Here is a 22,084-nt window from a genome sequence, read left to right as displayed (position 1 = left end):
CTACTGGCTAATAACACAGTTGCCTTCTTTTATGGCTCCCCTTCCTATCTTTCTGCCAGAAGTCAAAAACTCCATGCCTATTTAGATCCTACGTGAAATACAAATCGGACTCAAGAGCTCCCACAGTGCCTTCAAATGTACAATGTCTCAAGATCATCAGGCTGTAACATAGACTTAGGAGGACTAGTAGAACAAAGAAAAGAGCTAGGTAAAACAGAGACTAGAGTGGGAAGAAGAAAATAACAGAGAATCAGAAGGCCGTGAGGATCAAGAAGCAGCACTTAAACTCAAGAGGACAAAACCATGAAAGGATTAGCTCAATAACTTCACAGTGCAGCAAGTAACACTCAGCTCCAAGGTTATTCCCCACTCCTCAAACCTTATGGACTCTGAACCTTTACAGTGTACAGTAATTAGCCTCCACTTATCCACCCCAAGAGTCTTTGTTTGCATGTATCACTAAATTCTCACATGGCACAAGAAAGTGGGTCAGGGCTGGAGAGATGGCTCAACGGTTAAGAGCACTGACTGCTCTTCCAGAGGTCCTGAGTTCAATTCCCAGCAACCACTTGGTGGCTCACAACCATCTGTAATGAGATCCGATGCCCTCTTCTGGTGTGTCTGAAAGCAGAGACTGTGTACTCACATACATTAAAACAATAAATAAATTTTGAAAGAAAGAAAGAAAGACAGAAAAGAAAGAAAGGAGTCTAGAGAAACTTACTGAAATTACACAGCTAAGAGAGCAAAGAACCAACCAAAGTCAGGACTATTTGATCCAACTCTGATGTCCTTTCTCCTAGACCTCAGCTGCATAGTAAACACTCCCACTAGAAGAACAAAAACACTAACACTAAAATCATTTTTAATAAAACCCAACTTACTGGTGGAGAAGCAAAGCGACAAGATGGTGAGGTGCTGCAGGAGCTTCCAAGGACAGGGCCAGAATACACAGGCACTGGGACTGGGCAAGCTAGGGAAGAAAAACAGTAAAAGAACTGTCTCTCTATAATGTGTTGTAAGATCTGTCTAACAGTACAAGCCATCAAAACACCAACAACTTAGTTATAACCAAAAATTTGCATTTACCTATTCATTAGTGCTTCCATAGATGGAACAAAAAAATGCAACAAAATATTTAAGAAAGAAAAAAAGAGCTGGGTGGTGTCCATGGCTTCAATTCCAGTACTCAGAGTTCGAGACCAGCCTGGTCTACAGAGCAAGTCCCAGGCCAGCCAGGGCTACACAGAGAAACAGTGTTGGGGATGGGGGAGGAGAAAAGAAACATGCCTGGGAAGATGGCTCAGCAGTAAGGGTACTTGCAGCCCAAACCTGACCACCTGAGTTCAATCCCTGGAGCCCATGTGGTAAAAGGAGTGAACCAAGTTGTCCTTTAGCTTCCACATGTGTGCACATGCATGAATACACAAACACACACACAATAAATAAGTAAATGCATGAGCAGTTATGAAGGTTAAGTTTGGTTTCCAGGGAAAATCAGCTGCTTCACAGCTACCTGTAACTCCAGTTCCAAGGGAATCCAACCCCTTCCTTTGGATCCCCTGGGCACCTGCACTCCTATCCACACATAGACACAAAGACATACTTAACTACAAAGATAAATACTTCTACATTTTAATTTAAAAAACTAAAAGTTAACCAGAAATGCAATAGTTGGGCTTCGATTTAGTAAGTAAAGGTACTTGCCACCACACCTGACAGTCTGAGTTTGATCACCAGGACTCATATGGTAGAAGGAAAGAACTGACTTCTACAAGTTGTCCTCTGTATGTGTGTACAAATACATATTCTCTCTCTCTCTTTCTCTCTCTCTCTCTCTCTCTCTCTCTCTCTCTCTCTCTCTCTCTCTCACACACACACACACACACACACACACACAGAGCATAAAAATAATTTAAAAATGTAAATAAAAATGCAGCAGTTACTAAACATTTTTCAATTGGATATAAAAAGAAAAACTGGCCGGGCGGTGGTGGCTCACACCTGTAATCCCACCACTCTGGGAGGCAGAGTCAGGCGGATCTCTGAGTTCGAGGCCAGCCTGGTCTACAGAGTGAGTTCCAGGACAATCAGGGCTACACAGAGAAACCCTGTCTTGGAAAAAAGAAAAAAAGAAAAAGCAAAACTGTTGTTGAACAAATACAATTATAGGTATCTACGGAATGCTTAAGGAATTTTTGAGAAACATTAAAATTATGTGTTTCAAAATATTATTTTTTGACTTCTAGCTTGCATACTCTATAAGTAAAAATACATAAAAATGGGAACTTACATTTTTTAACTGGAACTTGCTCAAGAAAAGGATGACTGAAAAACGCTTCTGTAATGAAACATGAGAACACAATCTTTAAGAAAGAAAGTTACTAAGGCTGGAGTGATATCTTAGCCATTAGAGGCTAAGGCTCACAAGTAAAAGATATTGACTACTAGGTAAATTAACCAATGAGATCACAAAAGAGACAAAGAGAAATAGAAATATATCAGAGCAAAAAAAAAAAGATATAAAATAGTAACTTCAATCCATATGAATATCAGAAATGGTAAATATATGTTAATATTATCTATATAGATATTTTTCTTCTTTCAACCCTTCTATAAAAGATATAAGACTACATAACACAATAGTTAATACACAGTTGTGTTTACATAATGTAGATGCACTTGTGATAATTTTAGCACATTGTAGATGAAATGGAATTACAACAGAAATTTTTTATATTTAGTGGAATTCAACTACCATTTATACAAAGTAAATATAATAAGATACCCATTATGATCCAAAAGCAACCATTAAGAAGTTAACTAATAAATTTTAAGACTTCAAGTAGTAATTAGAAAATGCCATGATGAATACAAATCACCCACTGGCTAACATCTCAATTTATCCTTAGCTGAGCTCTCTCCTGACAGTCAAGCTGTCTCTGACATCTGCACTAGCTACATTGATGTTACTGTAAATGTAACATGTGTAATCCCAGCTCCTCTGCTGGGAGCTCCCCACAGTTCTCTCTATCCATAGCTTTCCCATTTCTGTAATTGACGGGCCAAACCCATGGAGCCTACTTTAATCTGTTTCTTAACAAACTATTAGTAAACACTGAAATCCCTACCTTGAGAAAGGTCCAAAATCTCCACTACTTCATTCTTCACTTCTATTACCCCAATTTAAGCTACACTCTACTCTCAAGTGAGTGAACACCCCAGCTTTCCTGTCATAGAGTCTGTTCTAAAGAAATAGCCAGGCCAGTACTTTCTAAAAGCATCGGCTCCTTCTAATGACCTCAGCACACTGTCTCCTTCTACTGACCCCAGCACACTGTCTCCTTCTACTGACCCCAACACTGTCTCCAAGTGGCCTCCTCACGGGATCTCAAGCTTCCATTCCTGCTCCCAGCTCAAAGTTTCCCCACAGATTCTTCCCTCCGCCTAAAATCCCCCCCCCCTCACAGCCACACCACACACTTCAGGTGGATTTATTCTTTGTTCGCATGAGAGTGGACTACCTTATTTAAATTTTTAGTTCACTACTCCCTATCTCCTCCTCCTATTTTTGCACAGTACCTAGCACTTTTAATGCAGCACACACTTACAGTTTGTAATTCATTCATTATCTCTCTTTCCTCTTCTGGACTATGTATCATTTGAGAACACACATTCTCTTTACTATTCTATCCCACATTCCTGGAACATAGTAAGCACTTGATGAATGTTTATTAAAATAATGAAAGAAAAAAGACAAATAAGTCGGATGATAGTGGTGCATGCCTTTAATTCCGGCACTTGTAAGTCAGAAGCAGGTGGATCTCTTTTGAGTTCAAGACCAGCCTGGTCTACAAAGGGGGTTCCAAGAACAGCCAGAGCTACTGTACCATAAAACAAAATTTAGCAAAAACAGAACAAACAAAAAGACCAACAAAAACAAAATGGATAAATCAAAAGCAATCTATATAATCTTTTCAGCAAATATAAAATTAGAAGATACACGAAGCTTGACATTATTACTTACCAAAGTCCATTCTATCCTTTTGATTTCTCTGAAGCAAACCCAAAAGGAGATTAGCCAAGTAAGGTGATGTTTCTCTGGGAATACTGAAGCAAAAGACAATGTAAGCAGTGAATTTATATGTATTTAACTAAATTACTTTTGCTTCATTCTGATAAATAAAAATGTTATATACACTTTCAGAAATATTCCCTCTATAACAAGAAGACCTGATAAAGCTTCATGCCTTCCAGTGAGGGAAAGAAAGGCACTGCACTACCTTCAATAATTACCAGCACAGCATAGGAACAGACCTCTGTATGTGCTGAACACGTGTTTACTATCTGCTACAATACAGAGCCTGAGTTTTAACACAACTTGTATTAACAGATGGTAAAAAATTCTCCCAAGGAAAAAACCTCCTCCAGTCCTGTCTAGAAACAAAGCTTAATTATAAATGCAACTGACATGGGATAATTTTTAAAAGCCAATATTAAAATAGGAAAACAACTGAAAAATGAGGAACAAGAACTACTAACTACTAAAAGATATTAGGGCAAATAAAAATGAGCCAACCTCATTAATGAATAGAAAAATATAAATTAAAAAGTTAATTGGTCTTCTTTCCTTTATGAGGAAAGGTTTTCTCTTAACACCTCAACATCAAACAGGAAATAGAAAGTACACCTGTGAGTCCAACAATATTCCAACAAAATTCTTAAAAAAAAAAAGTGGGGTATGATCAACACATACTTCACTAAAGCTGTTTGTAGTAAGCAAAAAATGAGAACAGGAATATAATTAAATAGAACATCTAGTTTTATAAGACTTATGTAGCTACAAAAAAGGATAAACACACCATTGAACATTTAAATTATAGAATTAAAAAAAAAGTCAGGCATGGTGATACATGTCTGTAATTTTGGCATTCAGGAGGCTGAACTGAGGTTACTCTCTGAAAGCCTGAGATACCCAGCAAGTCAATCTAAAAAGAAAAAAAAAAAGAAGAGAAAAGAAACGAAAATAAAGTACAATTCAAAATGTATTTTATCTTAAGCTGTATGCACACACACACACACACACACACACACACTTTCTCTCTCTCTCAAGTACTTTATAAAGAACTCCCACAAAGAACATTTGGAAAAATACACAATAACTCTTATTGTTACAGAATATCCACAGTCTAGGTAGGAATTTACTTTCTGCTTTATGAGCCTGTGTCTGTTTGCCTCCACAAGTTATATATATATACATACATACATACATACATACATATATATATATATATACTCTTAAATTTACATTTTAAAATAAGTAACATATGATACAATACTACCTAGGTATTTATAATGTGTTAGCACCTTTCTAATTCCCTATTACAGAATTACTACGAATTGAAAGACTCATTAAGAGAAATACACAGAACATGGCATTCAAATTAAAAAAAAAAAAAAAACCCACTGCATTCACAAATAGTAAACCCAGACCAGACAGGAATGATGGCTATACTCATGTAATTTCACTTAAAGGTAGAGTAGGAGGATTGTGGACTTGAGTCTAAATGGGCTACAGGACTCTAATCTAAATAAACATGTAAATAAAAAAATTAAAGTAAAACCGAGTGTAATTTAAGTAAAATCTAATCACATACCTAGGCATTAAGCTCCTGTTTTTTTCATAAAACATCCTTAGGTCTTGAGGACTATTAGCCTATTTAAGAAAAAAAAAAGTTAACTTTTTAAACAGAGAGGAGTAAAACTTCCAAATCATGATTAACACTCATGTTCCTATGGTAGAATGTATGTGATGCTGATGTTGAGTGTCATGAACTGCTTACAAATGGACTGCTTGGCATGTAAGACTTATAAAACTTCTGAGATAATATGCAAATTCTGAGAATCTTTGTACAATATAACTTTTCTGATGCCAGACACTCAAAGGAGCCTAAAACAGAAAAGCTGCTATTCTGGAGGTTACCCGAATATGAACCAATACGCACACTATTATTGTGTATAATGTAGGTATGCTTTACCTTACAACTTTCAAGGGACTAAAGGAAGGAAACAAGGCTATTGCCAATATTATTTCTCCATTGCAGCAGCAGCACTGTTGTAGGAAGAGAGGCTGGGATTGGTGAATCTGCCTTTACAAACAAACCACACTGGGAATGCAAATAAAGTAACTTGACTGCATTGCTGATTTGTTTTTGTACAGTGCTGGGCAAATAATTTCACTATATTATAATTTTCAGGTTAAAATTAATAAAACTATAAATTATAGCTTGACAATATGAACTTGAGATACTGGCATGTCCTCTGAAGGCCAGTCTCTTAATAGGAAAAGGAGATGAGGAAGACAGAATTACCTACAGAGTGCCAGGAATGGAGAGTTGGAGACAAGGTTTCTGTGCCCCCACCTCATCCAGAGTTCACAACCCCTAAACCAGGCTAGCAGGCAGAGCTTTGGTTACCACTCATCCTAAGCTGGTAGCCCTGACTCTACTCCACTATCCTGGAAAGCATCCAATAGACTTCATGCCAGTCTTACCATAAATGGCAAGCAGAAGGAAAGGAAAAGCAAACACCTCGGCTTCCCACAGCATTAACTGTAACAATAACAAGTAAGTCGCAGAGGAGCCTAAAACCTACTGCTCCCAAAGTATTCCTTATTTTATAAATCAAAGGCGACTGAAAAATTTGAAGATGCGAGATCCAAGGCCATAAGAAAAAGTCAGCCTACCTGAAAAGGTGGTTTTCCAACTAGGCACTGATAGATCACTGTTCCTATGCTCCACAAATCTGCCTTAGCATCATAATGTTGAGACATAATAACCTCAGGAGCCTGTTCATAAAAATTCAAGAGACATGAACTATGTTAGTTACAGCCTCAATGTGCATATTATTGATTCACTGTTAATGATCTGATCATACTAAATAAAAATGTTAACATATTGTGATATTACCCTTATAGAATTATACTCTCTCCCCCTCCCCATCTCTCCCTCTTTCCCTCCCTTCTCCGTGCCCAACCCCTTTCTGGCTCCCCTAGTAAATCTCTCAGTTGAATCTTTTTCCCTTCCTCATGATTCAGGTCATTGAACCCAAGACCTGCACCATTGAGCTATATTCCCCGGGTCAACCTTTTTTAATAATCAGTTAAAATACTCTGATTAAGGCTATTTTTTTTTTCTTTTTTGAGACATAGTCTTGCTATACACAGCACAGACTGGCCTTAACTTCTGATCCTCCTGCCTCTGCTTCCTAAGTGCTGGGAATATAGGCATAGTCCACCAAGCCTGGACCTTGACCTAATTTCATACTTAACAAGTTTTAGCATTCTATTAAAGTGTTGAGTTTATTTTATATAAACAATAAAATTATGATTTAAAAAGTAGATCTCAGCCGGGCGATGGTGGCCCACACCTGTAATCCCAGCACTTTGGGAAGAAGAGGCAGGCAGATTTCTGAGTTCAAGGCCAGCCTGATCTACAGAGTGAGTTCCAGGACAGCCAGGGCTATACAGAGAAACCCCGTCTCGGGAAAAAACCAAATCCAAAAAACCAAAAAACCAACCAACCAACCAACCAACCAAACAAACAAACAAAAAAACCAAGACTTCTCTTTTTCTTTCTTTTTTTTTTTTTTTTTTTGGATTTGGTTTTTTGAGACAGGGTTCTCTGTATAGCCCTGGCTGTCCTGGAACTCATTTTGTAGATCAGGCTGGCCTCGAACTCAGAAATCCACCTGCCTCTGCCTCCCAGAGTGCTGGGATTACAGGCGTACGCCACCACCGCCTGGCTCAAGACTTTTCATTACTAGTTCTCTTGACCTCAGATTCTAAATATTTTGACTTTATGAGACTGGGTTTTGCTAATTAATCTAGGCTGACCTGGAATTCACAATCATCCTATCACAACCTCTTGCATTCTGAGATTACAGACATTTGCCAATACTCAAAGTTAATTTTACATTAGAGGGTACAGACTTAGAACTGAAAGAGGAACTTTGTTTTGAGACAGGGTCTCACTCTGTCACTGTGTAATCTGAGCCGGACTGAAACTTGCTATATAAATCATGCTGTCCTCAAACTCAGAGAGACCCCCACTGCTTTCTCCTGATTGTCATATTTATTTATTTCATATAATCCTGCTGTCCCATAATTATTTCTTAGCTTAATACTTCACATTAGTTTATAAGTTTCATAACCTACTATACATTATTAAAGGATAAATAACTAGGATTATTTTCAGCATTAAGTGTGGAGCTAAAAAAAAATAACTTCTGCAATATAAGAAACTTGTTAAGACAGATATCATGTAAAAGATAAAGTCTATCTTATGAAAAAAGAGGTACTCCAAAAGGCATGTGTAAGTATTCTTTCTTGTTGCTGTTGTTTTAGTTTTAGTTTTGTTTTTGTTGTTGTTGCTGTTTTGTTTTTTTCAAGACAGGGTTTCTCTGCATAGCCCTGGCTATCCTAGAACTCACTCTATAGACCAGGCTGGCCTCGAATTCAGAAATCTGCCTGTCTCTGCCTCCCAAGTGCTGGGATCAAAGGCGTGTGCCACCACTGCCCCACCTTGTTTTATTTTTTTGAGTCAGGGTCTGTCTGTGTAGCTTTGGCTGTCCTGGAACTTACTTTGTAGACCAGGCTGTTCTCAAACTCAGAAATCTGACTCTGACTTCAAAGTGCTGAGATTAAAGGCATGAGCCACCACCAGCCAACTTTTATAGTTATTAATTACTGCACATTTAAGTATACTATGACAGTATTACTTGAAATTTTATTTTCAGTTGAATCTGAGGGTGCTGTGGTTTTATTGAGAAATGTCTCCACAGGCTCACATATGCCCAGATGATGGGCTATTTGGGGAGATTATGGAACTTTCAGTGTGGAACACTGCTTGAGGAATTCTGTCACTGGAGGTGGGTGGGTTCTGAGGGATAACAGCTTCACCCCACTTCCTGTCTTCTCTTCTTCCCTGCTAACTTCTTGGCATCCCGTTTATAGATACAATGTGATCAGCTAGCTTCCGGCTCCAACTGCCAGTTGCCATGTTTGTCTTGCCATTATGGATTCCCCTCTGGAATCATAAGCCAAATTAAACTCTTCCTTCTATAAGCTGCTTTTGGTCATGGTATTTTATCACAACAAAAACAAAAACAACAGTAACAACAACAACATGATCAATACATATAGATTTATATAATAGTCAATCTTTAAAAATAAAACATAAACTTTGTAATTTTATGAGGTCCCATTTGTCAATTCTTGACCTTAGAGCATACACTATTGGTGTTCTGTTTAGGAACTTTCCCCCTGTACCGATGTCCTCAAGGGTCTTCCCCAGTTTCTTTTCTATTAGCTTCAGAGTGTCTGGCTTTATGTGGAGGTCCTTGATCCATTTGGAGTTGAGCTTAGTACAAGGAGACAAGGATGGATCAATTCGCATTCTTCTGCATGCTGACCTCCAGTTGAACCAGCACCATTTGTTGAAAAGGCTATCTTTTTTTCCATTGGATGTTTTCAGCCCCTTTGTCAAGGATCAAGTGGCCATAGGTGTGTGGGTTCATTTCTGGATCTTCAATCCTGTTCCACTGATCTGCCTGCCTGTCACTGTACCAATACCATGCAGTTTTTAACACTATTGCTCTGTAGTATTGCTTGAGGTCAGGGATACTGATTCCCCCAGAATTTCTTTTGTTGTTGAGAATAGTTTTAGCTATTCTGGGTTTTTTGTTATTTGAGATGAATTTGAGAATTGCTCTTTCTAACTCTATGAAGAACTGAGTTGGGATTTTGATGGGTATTACATTGAATCTGTACATTGCTTTTGGCAAAATGGCCGTTTTAACTGTATTAATCCTGCGGATCCATGAGCATGGAAGGTTTTTCCACTTTTTGAGGTCTTCTTCCATTTCCTTCTTCAGAGTCTTGAAGTTCTTGTCATACAGATCTTTCACATGTTTGGTAAAAGTCACCCCAAGGTACTTTATACTGTTTGTGGCTATTGTGAAGGGTTTCATTTCCCTAATTTCTTTCTCAGCCTGCTTATCCTTTGAGTATAGGAAGGCTACTGATTTGCTTGAGTTGATTTTATAACCTGCCACTTTGCTGAAGTTGTTTATCAGCTGTAGGAGTTCTCTAGTGGAGTTTTTTGGGTAGGCTACCATATCATCTGCAAATAATGATAGTTTGATTTCTTCCTTTCCAATTTGGTTCAATTCCCAGTACCCATATGGCTTACAACTGTCTAAAACTCCAGTTCTAGAGGATCTGATACCCTCTGTGCTGGCAAAAAACTTATCCATATAATAAAATCTAAAAAGATTCAAGACCCCAAAACAAATGTGGAACAACTTTTTAGTCCACCAAGCAAGATGCTGTGTGATCTCATTATTGTTAACATAATTAACAACAATATAAATCACTGTTCAGATCAGAAACAGAAGTTCTTCTCACTCACCATGTACATTGGAGATCCACACAGTGTTGCTGCCATTGTGTTACTATGTAGGTAACGGGCAAAACCAAAATCAGCTGTTTCACAAAGTTAAAAAAAAAACAAATGACAGTTTGTTTAACATATTACATATATTAAATAATTCTGTAAGACAAATAAGGCACAAAAGAACTATGAAAATAAAGTGTTTATTGAAAAAGTCTGTCCACCAAAAGAAAACAAGTAAATATCTCATTTTAAAGAAGTTAAAAATAGTAGCACAGTCAATTATGTAAGTCTATTGGCTTTTAACCAAGGATCCTCACTCTTTGCAAGTGGAAATATTACTTATAATACATTATTAATTATAGCTCTCATTAAGCATCAATTCCACACTTAGAATTTGAATTCTCTTTACTAATAGCTCACACACTGCCAGAACAGTAAAAGCACCAGCAAAGGCTGAGTGAGATCCTTTGGACATCTATGTGAGAACGGTAGAGTCAGGATCATAACCTGCTGCCTGTAAGCAAACTACAACAGTTCCCCTATACAGAGAAGCAGGCTTTGCATTTGACCCTTATTAGACTTAAGAAAAAGAGTCACATATCTAAACAGTTCTCAATGAATCCTGTAACAATTTCAAAATGACATTAATAAAATCCATTAGTCTAATAAATCTGAACTAAAATGATGTAAAAGTACTTTCTCAAAAATGTCCTTTCTATGAGGCAAGCCATGGCTATTTACCTATTTTGATACGAATACCACTGACACTTGACTTCCTTCGATTGGCATACGACAACAAGATATTCTGTGGCTTGAGATCTCTGTGGATCACCCCTCTGCTGTGCAGGATCCGCATGGCTGCTGCAATCTGATGGAGAAACACTCGGATAGTGTCTTCACTCAGAGTTCCCTTAGCTTGCAGAAAAGGAACCACAAGGATAATTAAACAGACAAAATCCTTTCCATTCCATTAAGATAATTCAGCTTTTAAAGAGGATACAAAATAAATAAGAACCTGGGATTCACATGTATTCCTTTTATTAACAAGCAAAATATAAAAAGACAACACATGCCGGGCGGTAGTGGCGCACGCCTGTAATCCCAGCACTCTGGGAGGCAGAGGCAGGCAGATTTCTGAGTTTGAGCCCAGCCTGGTCTACAGAGTGAGTTCCAGGACAGCCAGGGCTATACAGAGAAACCCTGTCTCAAAAAAAAAAAAAACCAAATCCAAAAAAAAAAAAAAAAAAAAAAAAAAGACAACACATTTCTCAAAAAAAAAAAAAAAGACAACACATTTCTCAAAAAAAAAAAAGAACTGATTTGTAATTTTATTTTTGATACCTTTTCCTTTTTTCTTTCCTATTTTTACTAGTCAAAGTTCTTATGATATATCTCTGAACACAAAAGGTGCTCAACAAATAACAAATGTCCTTTACAGATCAAAAAATAAGTTTCATTTGACATTGGTCATGCCTAGGAAAAATGTTCAAGTTTCACACCAAGAAGCTCATGAACTATAGATAAGTGAAATCCTTATGTGGAACCTATGGCCATCTACTCTAGGGATTTCTATGTAGTAGTGTCACTTTCCCTAACTCTCATGGCCATAATACTCCTGCCCCATATAGGATCTCTCAGAAGGGAAGACATCTTTAAGAAGTTGTGTTTCATTCAATAATCATTATTCAGTAACTATCACAGCACACAGAGAGGCTACAGACTAATAGCATGGTGTGACAGTAAGGTGATTAAAATCCCAGCCACTGCCCCATGTGTGACTTTGGAAGAATCTGTAAAAATCTGAGGAGATTGACTTTATAAAGTAGTTGTGATAATACAAAACAATATGCTTAATAGTGGAAACTTCAAAAGCCCTACCATACAATGTACAACCAAATTTACTTAGGTATGTAAATATAAATTTTCTTTAGTAATAAATCTGACTGTCACAATGTCTCTTGACTCTGCATAAAAGAGTTAATTCCTTCATGATGGTTTGGAGAAATGGCTCACAGTTGAAAGTACTTCCAGTACCAAGTTCAGTTCCCAGCACCCACATCATGTGACTAAAAGCTACCTCTATGGCCCCTGGGGATTCAGTGCTCTCTTCTGGCCCCCATTAGCAGCTTCATGTGTCATACATTCACATAAACATATTAAATCTTTAAATGCTTTTTGAGTATATTTCTGTCTGTGTAATTTTTAGAATGCATTCTATAACTTTTTCATGTGTTACAAGAAAGGTAAAAATAACATTAACACATGGAACAAGTGAAATACAATTGTTTTAAAATAATTTTAATAACATGTCAAGTGACACTTCATGGCTTGAAATCACTTTAATAACTTGTTGACATGATATTCTTAAGGACCAGACATGGTGCCGTACACCTTTTATCCCAGAACTCAGGAGGCAGAAGCACTTGGATCTCTGAGTCTGATGCCAGCTTCATCTATGGAGTGAATTCCAGGATAGCAGGGCTAAACCCTGCCTCAAACAAACAAAGACAAGGAAACGAACCAAAAGCAAAACATGACAATTATGTCCTTCAAATAGAATAAAGTCAACTCTATGGCTTGAAAATTACCAAATTCTCTTCCTATGAGGGTTGTTCTTATTCTCTTTTCTGATACACACTTTTTTTTTTTTTGAGTCAGGTTCTTTTTGCACAGCCCTGGCTGACCTGGTATTCACTATGTAAGACCAATCTATCTCAGTCAAAACTCATAAATCTGCCAGGCAGTAGTGGTGCATGCCTGTAATCCCAGCACTCTGGGAGGCAGAGGCAGGTGGATTTCTGAGTTCGAGGCCAATCTGGTCTACAGAGTGAGTTCCAGGACAGCCAGGGCTATACAGAGAAACCCCGTCTCGAAAAAACCAAATCCAAAAAAACAAACCAAACCAAAAACCTCATAAATCCACTTGTCTTTGCATTCCAGTGCTGGAATAAAAGGTATATATACACCACCATACCCGACTGTGAAAAACTTTCTAAGTACTCTAAAGTGAAATCTCCTATATCATGAACACTTAACTATTTCAAGTAGTACCTAGTATGGTGTCACATGCTTTTGATTCCAACACTCAGGAGGCAGAGACTCTGTGACTTCAAGGCCATCCCAGTATAGATATACAATGACATTCTGTCTCAAAACCAACGTGAATTTGACATCTTTAGCCAGTTGCAGATACCTACAATCTTAGCACTTGGGAAACAGAAGCATGAGGGTCAGGAATTCAAGTCCAGTCTCATCTAATGGTAGGTTCAGGGATAGCCTATGATACATGAAACTTTAAAACAAAACAAACAATAACAACAACAACAACAACAACAAAATCTGATCCCAGCACTCTGGAGACAGAGGTGGGTGGATCTCTGTACTTCAAGGCTAGCCTAGTCTACACAGTGAGTTCCAGGTCAGCCAAGACAAAAACAAAACAACAGAAATCTGGGGGATGCCTGGAAAGATACCTCTATAGTTAAGAGTACTCACGTTTGATTCCTAGGTCTTACTTGGTGGATCACAACAACCTCTAACTGATATCTCAGGGGACCCAACACCCTAGTCTAGCCTCTGGAGGCACTTCATGCACATGAACAAACATATGCAGACAAAATAACCCATTTATACAAAATAATAATTATAAAAATAAATTTTAAAAATCTGGAATGCACCGGGCAATAGTGGCGCATGCCTTTAATCCCAGCACTTGGGAGGCAGAGGCAGGTGGATTTCTGAGTTCAAGGCCAGCCTGGTATACACATTGAGTTCCAGGATAGCCACGGCTACACAGAGAAACCCTGTCTCCAATATATATATATAATACATTCTTCCAGATCTACTTTCTTATAATCACCAAGGTGTATATTACTATATATTAGTGGTTAAGTCAAATTAATGTCTAGAGCAGTGGTTCTGTTCTCTACCTTTCCAATGTTGTGAACCTTTAATACAGTTCCTCACTTTGTAGTGACCCCAACCATAAAATTATTTAGTTGCTACATCATAGCTGTAATTTTGCTAGTTATGAATCATAATGTAAATACCTGATATGCAGAATAACTGATATGTGACCCTGTATTGGCTGGTTTTTATATCAACTTGATAGAAGCTAGAGTCATCAGAAAGGAAAAAGCCTCAATTGAGGAAATGCCTCCATGAGATCCAGCTATAAGGCATTTTCTCAATTAGTGATCAAATGGGGAAGGAGCCAGACCATTGTAGGCAATGCTGTTGTGCCAGGAAAATGTTAGTGATCCCCCAAAACACACACAGGAGCCAATCCAATGCAACTCCATGCAAGGTCTTTATTCTATTCAAGCTAGCTTGCCCCACCCCCAACCCCACTGTTCCCAATGCACCTCCATCACACAGGATGGTTTTGGGGGAAAGAGGAGCCCCGAATGTCTACTGGGGCAAGGTTTTATAGTAAGCAGCAAGCAGAGAATACTGTGTAAGCATCTAACTCGAAAGCTATGGTGGCCTTTAACATAATTGGCTGGTGCTGGGAGTCATATCATAAACGTAATCAATCTTTTCCTCGGCATTGGTGGTTGTTAGGCAGAAGTGGGCTTGTGTAGGTTCGTTGGGGACAATAACCTAGAGATGCTGGTCTTGTTGGGGATGTAACTTGGAGATGCTTGTTAGGGAGGCAAGTTGGAAACTAATGTTAGGTACCAGCCTGTTAGTTTACTTGAGTTCAAACTTAGGTCAGGCTCTTTAAAATAAAATCTCAACTTAAAAGATTTTGCATCTCAGTGCCACCCCTGGGCTGATGGTCCCAGGTTCTATATAAAAGCAGGCTGCACAAGCCAGGAAGTAGCACCTTCCACAGCCTCTGCATCGCCTCCTTTCTCCAGGTTCCTGCCCTCATTTTAGTTCCTGTTCTGACATCTTTTGGTGATGAACAGCTCTGTGGAAGTGTAAGTTGAATAAATCCTTTCCTTCCCAACTTGCACTTTGGTCTTGGTCTTTCATGAAGCAATAGAAACCCTAACTGAGACAGATTCCCAGAGGGGTCTCAGCCCACAGGCTGAGGCCTGCTACTCTATAGTCCTATTTTCTGCCATAACGCTTTTCATGTACATAATGATTTACATCATATCACCCCTCATTACCTTCCCACTCACTTCCTCTTCCAACTTCCCCTTCTACTTCACGGTTTTTGTTTTTTAGGTTTTTTTGGGGGGGGGGAGTGTTGTTTTTGTTGTTGCTGTTTTGAGACAGAGTTTCTTTGTGTTGTCCTGGCTGTCTAAAACCTCTGTAGACATGCCTGCCTCTGCCTCCCAAGTGCCAGGATTAAAGGCCTGCACCAACTGCTGCCACCACCCAGCTTTCATTTTTAAAGAAATGAAAGGAACTAATGGCTCAGTGATGGTAAGTCAGATGTGCTTTTTAAAGAAAATAAATTCTTATTTGGTTTCTTCCCTCCTCTAGACCTCTTCCTCACTGTCAGAGAAAAAAAAGGTTAATACTGTGTAAGTTTAGAAAATTAAAACCAGCTGGTCAGCAAAATAACTATAAGTTATACACAATATTTATTGAATATTTCTATATAAGTGTGGGACACAGACACAGCATTTCAAACATGCCTCTCAGAATTAAGTGTACTCCTCTTACTGAGCACTGATAAATACACATAAATTGACCTTGCAGGGTTAGTGAGATGGTTCGGGGGTAAAAAAGTGTTTGCCACCAAACCTGACTACTTGACTTCCATTCTGAGACCCACATGGTAGAAGAAGACAGTGTACTCGCACAAATTTTCCTCTAACCACATGTATGCCGTGATGTACCTGTACACATACACACACACACACACACACACACACACACACACACACACACACCTGCACACATAACGAAGTGCAGCAATAAAATTACCTTGCAAATAATCTGCCAGGTCTCCACCATTGCAATACTGATAAATTAAAAAAAAAAAAAGGTAATTAACTTCAAAAGATACTGTTATTGTGATTAAAATCAAGTTATTTCATAGCCTGATAAAGCAGTATACTTCTTTAATTCCAGTACTTGAGAGGAAAATGTAAGCAGATCTCTGTGAGTTCAAGGACAGCCTGGGCTATAAGCTGAGTTCCAGGACAGCTAAGCTACACAGTGAGACCTGTCTCAAAGAAAAAACAACAACAAAAAACCCATTATATATATATAGAGAGAGAGAGCAAGTGTCTTCACAGTGAGCTAGCAGGTAAGGGTGCCACATGTGACCTGAGATGGACCCCAGAACCCACATGATGGATGGAGAAGACAGAGAGCAAAAGCTTCAAAGTCTTTCTCTGAATCTGGCTGTTGTGACACATGCCTTGAATCCCAGCACTCTAGAGGCAGAGGCAGGCAGATCTCTGTAAGTTGAAGGCCAGCCTTCAATTCAGAGACAGCCAGGCCTACACAGAGAAACCCTTTCTTGAAAAACCAAAACCAAAACCCAAACCAAAACCAAGTAAACTAAAGAAAGTCCAAGTCACTGCCCATCTATCCCACACACACACAATAAGTAAATAAAATGTATTGTATTCTTTTATTTATTTTTGTGAAAAGGTTTCTACTACACAGCCCTACCTGTCCTAGAACTCCTGCTATACAGACCAGGCTAGCTTCAAACTCACAGTGATCTACCTATCTCTGCCTCTGCTGGAATTATAAGCATGTGCCATTATGCCCAGCCAACAAAATGTAATTTAACTTTAAAAAAAGAACATTGATTCAAAATGAATTTAATCTGTTCTATTAAAGTTGTTTATAAAATATAATCTAATTTTGAAGTATTTTAATTGTCTAGTTAAAACACATTTTATATTCTTTATCATTCTAAATCATTCAATCAACTTTATTAATACTTACTCTAGCTGGGCAGTGGTGGTGCACACCTTTAATCCCAGCATTTGAGAGGCAGAGGCAGAGGCAGACAGATTATCTGAGTTTGAGGCCAGCCTGGTCTACAGAGTGAGTTCCAGGACAGTCAGGGCTACACAGAGAAACACTGTCTCGAAAAATCAAAAAACAAAAACAAAAACCTTATTCTTAATAATAATTATTAATAATAATAGAATACTTACCTCCATCACCAGAAAGACAGAGTTGGGTAATTCCTAGAAAATAAATATAAATATCATAAAAACCTAAACACTAAATTTAGTTAATTAAAAAATACACTTGTTCATCATTAAACTAAACTCACAAAATTCATCAGAAAGTAAAATTAAAACTCTCAGGCAAGAGGAGTCTTGTCTCTCTTACATCCCACACTTCCAGGATGGCCCCAGGGCTGGGGACACCCGTGCAAGCCCCTCTATGCTCTACCTCCAGCTCTCAACTTCTCAACATGTCTTAAACATCAGCTCTGCATAGCCAAAATAGAGTGTGATGACACTGTAGTAGTTACCAATCTGTCTAGAGGATACTACAGGATAAACCAGCCCAGCATGTGGATGTGGAGGATGTGGAGAAGCAGAACCAAAGCCAGTGATACAGGAAGAGCCACAAGCTCAGCATTACTAACACAGCAAGACCTGTCTCCAACCACAACAGAGAGCATGGCACATTCCCAATGTGAACAAGAAAGCAAGCTTTACTAGGTCCTCAGGGAAGCGCTCCCAAGCTGAGAAGTTTGTTCAGTAGCGCCATGGCTTATGCTCTTCCTAGCAACACTAGCAAACTCTTATTTCTGAAACGCAGCAGTAGGATGAGTGGTCTTAGGTTTTTTTGGTTTGTTTTTGTTTTTTGTTGTTAGGACAACCATTATCAGTAAATTTTTGGCAAAATGAAGATTTCTTTTTACAGTACACAAAATATGTTTAAAGATTTAAGGAAATTAGTTTGAGTATTTTAACAAACTCATACAGCTTCAAGTCTGCTCTGTTGGTAATTCAAAGACTAAATAAAAAGCAAATTTTTATTACATTTAAAAAGTTGCAATGCTAATTTTGAACTGGCCCTATAGCTAACATAGCTAGTGTTGAAATGCCTGGAAATGAAAATACTTCACAGGCAGCAATTAACCTCAACAAGATCCAAAGGTCATCCACGAGAGACAGGTGGGCATCTGAGAAAGGGAGTGGCCAGTTCTAGTCGGAAAATGATTTTACACTGTCCACACTGCAGCTACAACAGAGAACTAAACAAGTTAACTAAGAGTATGAAAAACGTAAGACCATTCTACAAAATAATTTTGACTGCTCAACTTAATAATACAAACTTTGGCATGGGAGTGTGCATCACTCACAAAATATGTGCCTAGTATGCACACTAATCCCAGCAGAGGCAGGTAGATTTCTGAGTTCAAGGTTAGCTTGGTCTAAACAGTCAGTTCCAGAAGAGCCAGGGCACACAGTGAAACTCCTGTCTCAAAAACCCCAAATAACTAAAAGCAAATGGGTTTGGGGGTAGGAGGATGGAAACACATTATGCCCAATTCTTTTATCTCACAGTCTATAGCCATTCCCAAAACACGGTGATGCCATCTTTCGTGTGCTAAGGAATGAGACTGAACAACAGATCCTGACAAGGACCTTTTAACACATGCCTGACTTCCTCAGCAGCAGCACTCTCTTGAGAAAGGGGGAAGGATGTGGAAAACAAACAACATTTAGCAAGCAAGAAAAATCAAGTGTGGAGGAAATACATTTTCTGAGGTCAGCAAATGGCTCAGAGGGTAAAGCAGCACAAGGTCACTTGCAAATGGCTCTGGCCTAATTTGTGAGCTCCAATAGAAACCATCTCAAAGGATGTGAACAACATTCCTGAGGATAACATCCCAAGTGGTTCTCTGGCCTCTTCACACACATGCACGCGCACTCACACACACACACACACACACACACACACACACACACACACAAAAAGTAATGCCAATAAAAACTTTTAATAATAAAAAGATAACCCAATATATAAGCAAGCAAGAATCTTCCATGGAAATTTCAAAAAGATATTTAAATGGTGACTACACTTACAAATCATATTCAAATCAGAAGTCAGTACAAAAATACTAATTAAAACCATAACTAGAGGGCTGGAGAGATGGCTCAGTGATCAAGAGCACTGACTGCTCTTCCAGAGGTCCTGATTTCAATTCCCAGCAACCACATGGTGGGTCACAACCACCTGTAATGAGATCTGATGCCCTCTTCTGGTGTGTCTGAATAGAGTTACAGCATACTCACATAAAATAAATAAACAAATCTTTTTAAAAAAATGAACAAAACAAAAAAAAAAACCAAAAAAGCAAACAATAAATAAATAAATATACATAACTAGAAAGCAGGCAAAGCTGTGTACCCTGTGATTCTAGTACTCAAGAGGTAGAGGCAGGAAATCAGAAGTCCAAGGTCATCCTGAGATACACAGAGTCTGTGGCCAGTCTGAACTATATAAGCGTCTATCTCAAAAAATAAAAATTAGGGGGCCGGAGAGATGGCTCAGCGGATAAGAGCACTGATTGCTCTTCCAGAGGTCCTGAGTTCAAATCCCAGCAACCACATGGTGGCTCACAACCACCTGTAATGGGATCTGATGCCCTCTTCTGGTGTGTCTGAAGAGAGCAATGGTGTACTCATATACATAAAGTAAATAAATATTAATAAATAAATAAATAAAATTTAAAATCCTAACTAAATACAATCACCAGAATAACTAAAATTGCCAGATGTTAGCAAGAATGTGGAACAAGTGAAACCTTTAAACACCTGCTGGGAGGAGTATGAAGTGATTCACTGGCAATATCTACTAATGGGTCTGTATTTAACATAATAACCAAACATCTTAGAGAATGCCTTTGCAAGACCTATTTCAATATGAAGGAGAAACTACAAGAAGCCTCCTTTTCCATATCTTTGAGACCTTAAGGGAAGTATTTTGGTGAAAATAATATACAATTAATGAAGTAATCCTGATTTGGAAAGATAGCTTCAATATAGAGCCAATAAAAAAAATGGAGAAAGAGGAAGAGAATAAGGAAAAGAAGGAAGAGGAAGAAGAGGAAAAGGAGAAGGAAGAGGAGGAGGAAGAAAAAGAGGAAGAAGAAGAGACATGTTACAATGAGGAGAAAGCTAGCCTAGAGATGTAGTTTGTCTTAGTACATGCAAAGCCCTTGACTAGATCTCCAGCACCCTGAGGGGAAAAAATGTTGAATGTGTATATACAAGCACATATATACTGAAAAGGAAAAAGCAGGGACTGAAGAGATGGCTCATTGATTAAGAGCACTTGTTGCTCTTGCAGAGGTTTGGTTCTCAGCACACACATATAACCTATATATAACTCCAGTTCCAAGGGATCTGACACCTTCTTCTGACTACCACCACCAGGCACACATGTGATATACACACATGCAATGTAAGCAAACATACACATAAAGTAAAATAAAGATAAGAAAGAAAAAGTTATATATAAGACATACCAGAGGTTTCTTCTAGAAGTAAATGATACAAGAACAAACAATCTGGTTTTGCTTTATATTGTTAGACAGGTTGAATTGTTTTTTCCACTAAGGGTCTATTACTTAATTTTTTAAAAAGTAAGTTCTTTACAACTTGAACAGCAGGACCAAGTGGTTCTCTGTAGCAGAATTTATATAACTCAGACCAGAAATGGAGAAAATACAGTAAGATACAGAAGCAGCAGAAACCAATTTACTAACAAAGATTAAAAGAAAAACTTATGGTCCCTAAAACCTAATCTTCCAGTTCCTCTGTAACATTTGTCTTGAGACAGGGTCACTCTATACAGCAATGGCTCTCCTGGATCTATGAGGTCTCAAACTCCCAGAGATCCATTTGCCTCTGACTTCAGTGTTGAAATTAAAGATGGATACCACTACATATGGCTTTGCTACATTGCTTAATTCATTCTCCAACTTGCAGGCAACTTCTATAGACTATCTCACAGGAAAAAAGAAAAATCATGTCATTCCTATAATCCTTTGTGTTATTTCCTTTGGGGTTACTGGGCATTGGACAATCTCAGAGTACCCTATAGGGTACAATCATGCCCATTATAGTGGCAAGGGTAATAGTGTTCACATGGGCAAGATCTTAAAGGAGATTGCTGTAAAAACAATAATCTATGTTCCTTACATTCAGGACTCTTACATTATTCCTGGCTACAAATAACAACCAATCATAGTCTGGGTTAGCTTAAAAACAAAAATTTACTTTTGTATAATAAGTATTTTTTCAAACTATAAATGCCAACCACCCTTTTCTGCATTTAATACATACATTTTCCATACATTAACAGTCTTATTTAACCATACAACTCAATTAATTATAACAAATGTGCATCGTTCAGATCAACACCGGTAACATTCCCTGATATCCCTTACCACAGTCCCTTCCAAGTGCTCTCCTAATTTTTCCCACTTCATTCACTCTCTGCTTGTTTTCAAAAGTCACAAATGCATGCTTGCAGTGGAAGAAAATGGCTTCATGTTTGCCACAACTGAGATCCCTGTATTATGTGTTATTGATATGCACCTTTTGATGCCTTTAATTCACCTGGCAATTTTTTTTAAAAAATGAAAGTAAATGGGATTTTTAACTTTGTATTTTTCAGCTTTGCCTACACCATCTACTAAATAATGCATTTTGTTTTTGTTATGCTAAAAATTATCA

General features: G+C 38.2%; 1 protein-coding gene across 1 annotated transcript in view; it reads right to left on the bottom strand.

Moving 5' to 3' along the window:
- Ulk2 (unc-51 like autophagy activating kinase 2) overlaps positions 1-22,084 on the bottom strand; it is a 79,424-nt gene that overhangs the window by 48,477 nt on the left and 8,863 nt on the right. The window contains exons 4-12 of the mRNA XM_052194429.1: positions 17,534-17,566; positions 16,341-16,377; positions 11,196-11,369; positions 10,470-10,543; positions 6,746-6,847; positions 5,658-5,716; positions 4,028-4,110; positions 2,294-2,341; positions 885-973 (exon numbers count right to left, since the gene is read on the bottom strand). Of these exons, the coding sequence (XP_052050389.1) occupies positions 885-973; positions 2,294-2,341; positions 4,028-4,110; positions 5,658-5,716; positions 6,746-6,847; positions 10,470-10,543; positions 11,196-11,369; positions 16,341-16,377; positions 17,534-17,566 (699 nt within the window). The remainder of the gene's footprint in view (positions 1-884; positions 974-2,293; positions 2,342-4,027; positions 4,111-5,657; positions 5,717-6,745; positions 6,848-10,469; positions 10,544-11,195; positions 11,370-16,340; positions 16,378-17,533; positions 17,567-22,084) is intronic.

The sequence above is a fragment of the Apodemus sylvaticus genome, chromosome 10 (assembly GCF_947179515.1).
Source record: "Apodemus sylvaticus chromosome 10, mApoSyl1.1, whole genome shotgun sequence".
Taxonomy (NCBI): domain Eukaryota; kingdom Metazoa; phylum Chordata; class Mammalia; order Rodentia; family Muridae; genus Apodemus; species Apodemus sylvaticus.
Note: the sequence above shows the minus strand (reverse complement) of the source record. Positions and strands in the feature narration are given on the sequence as shown.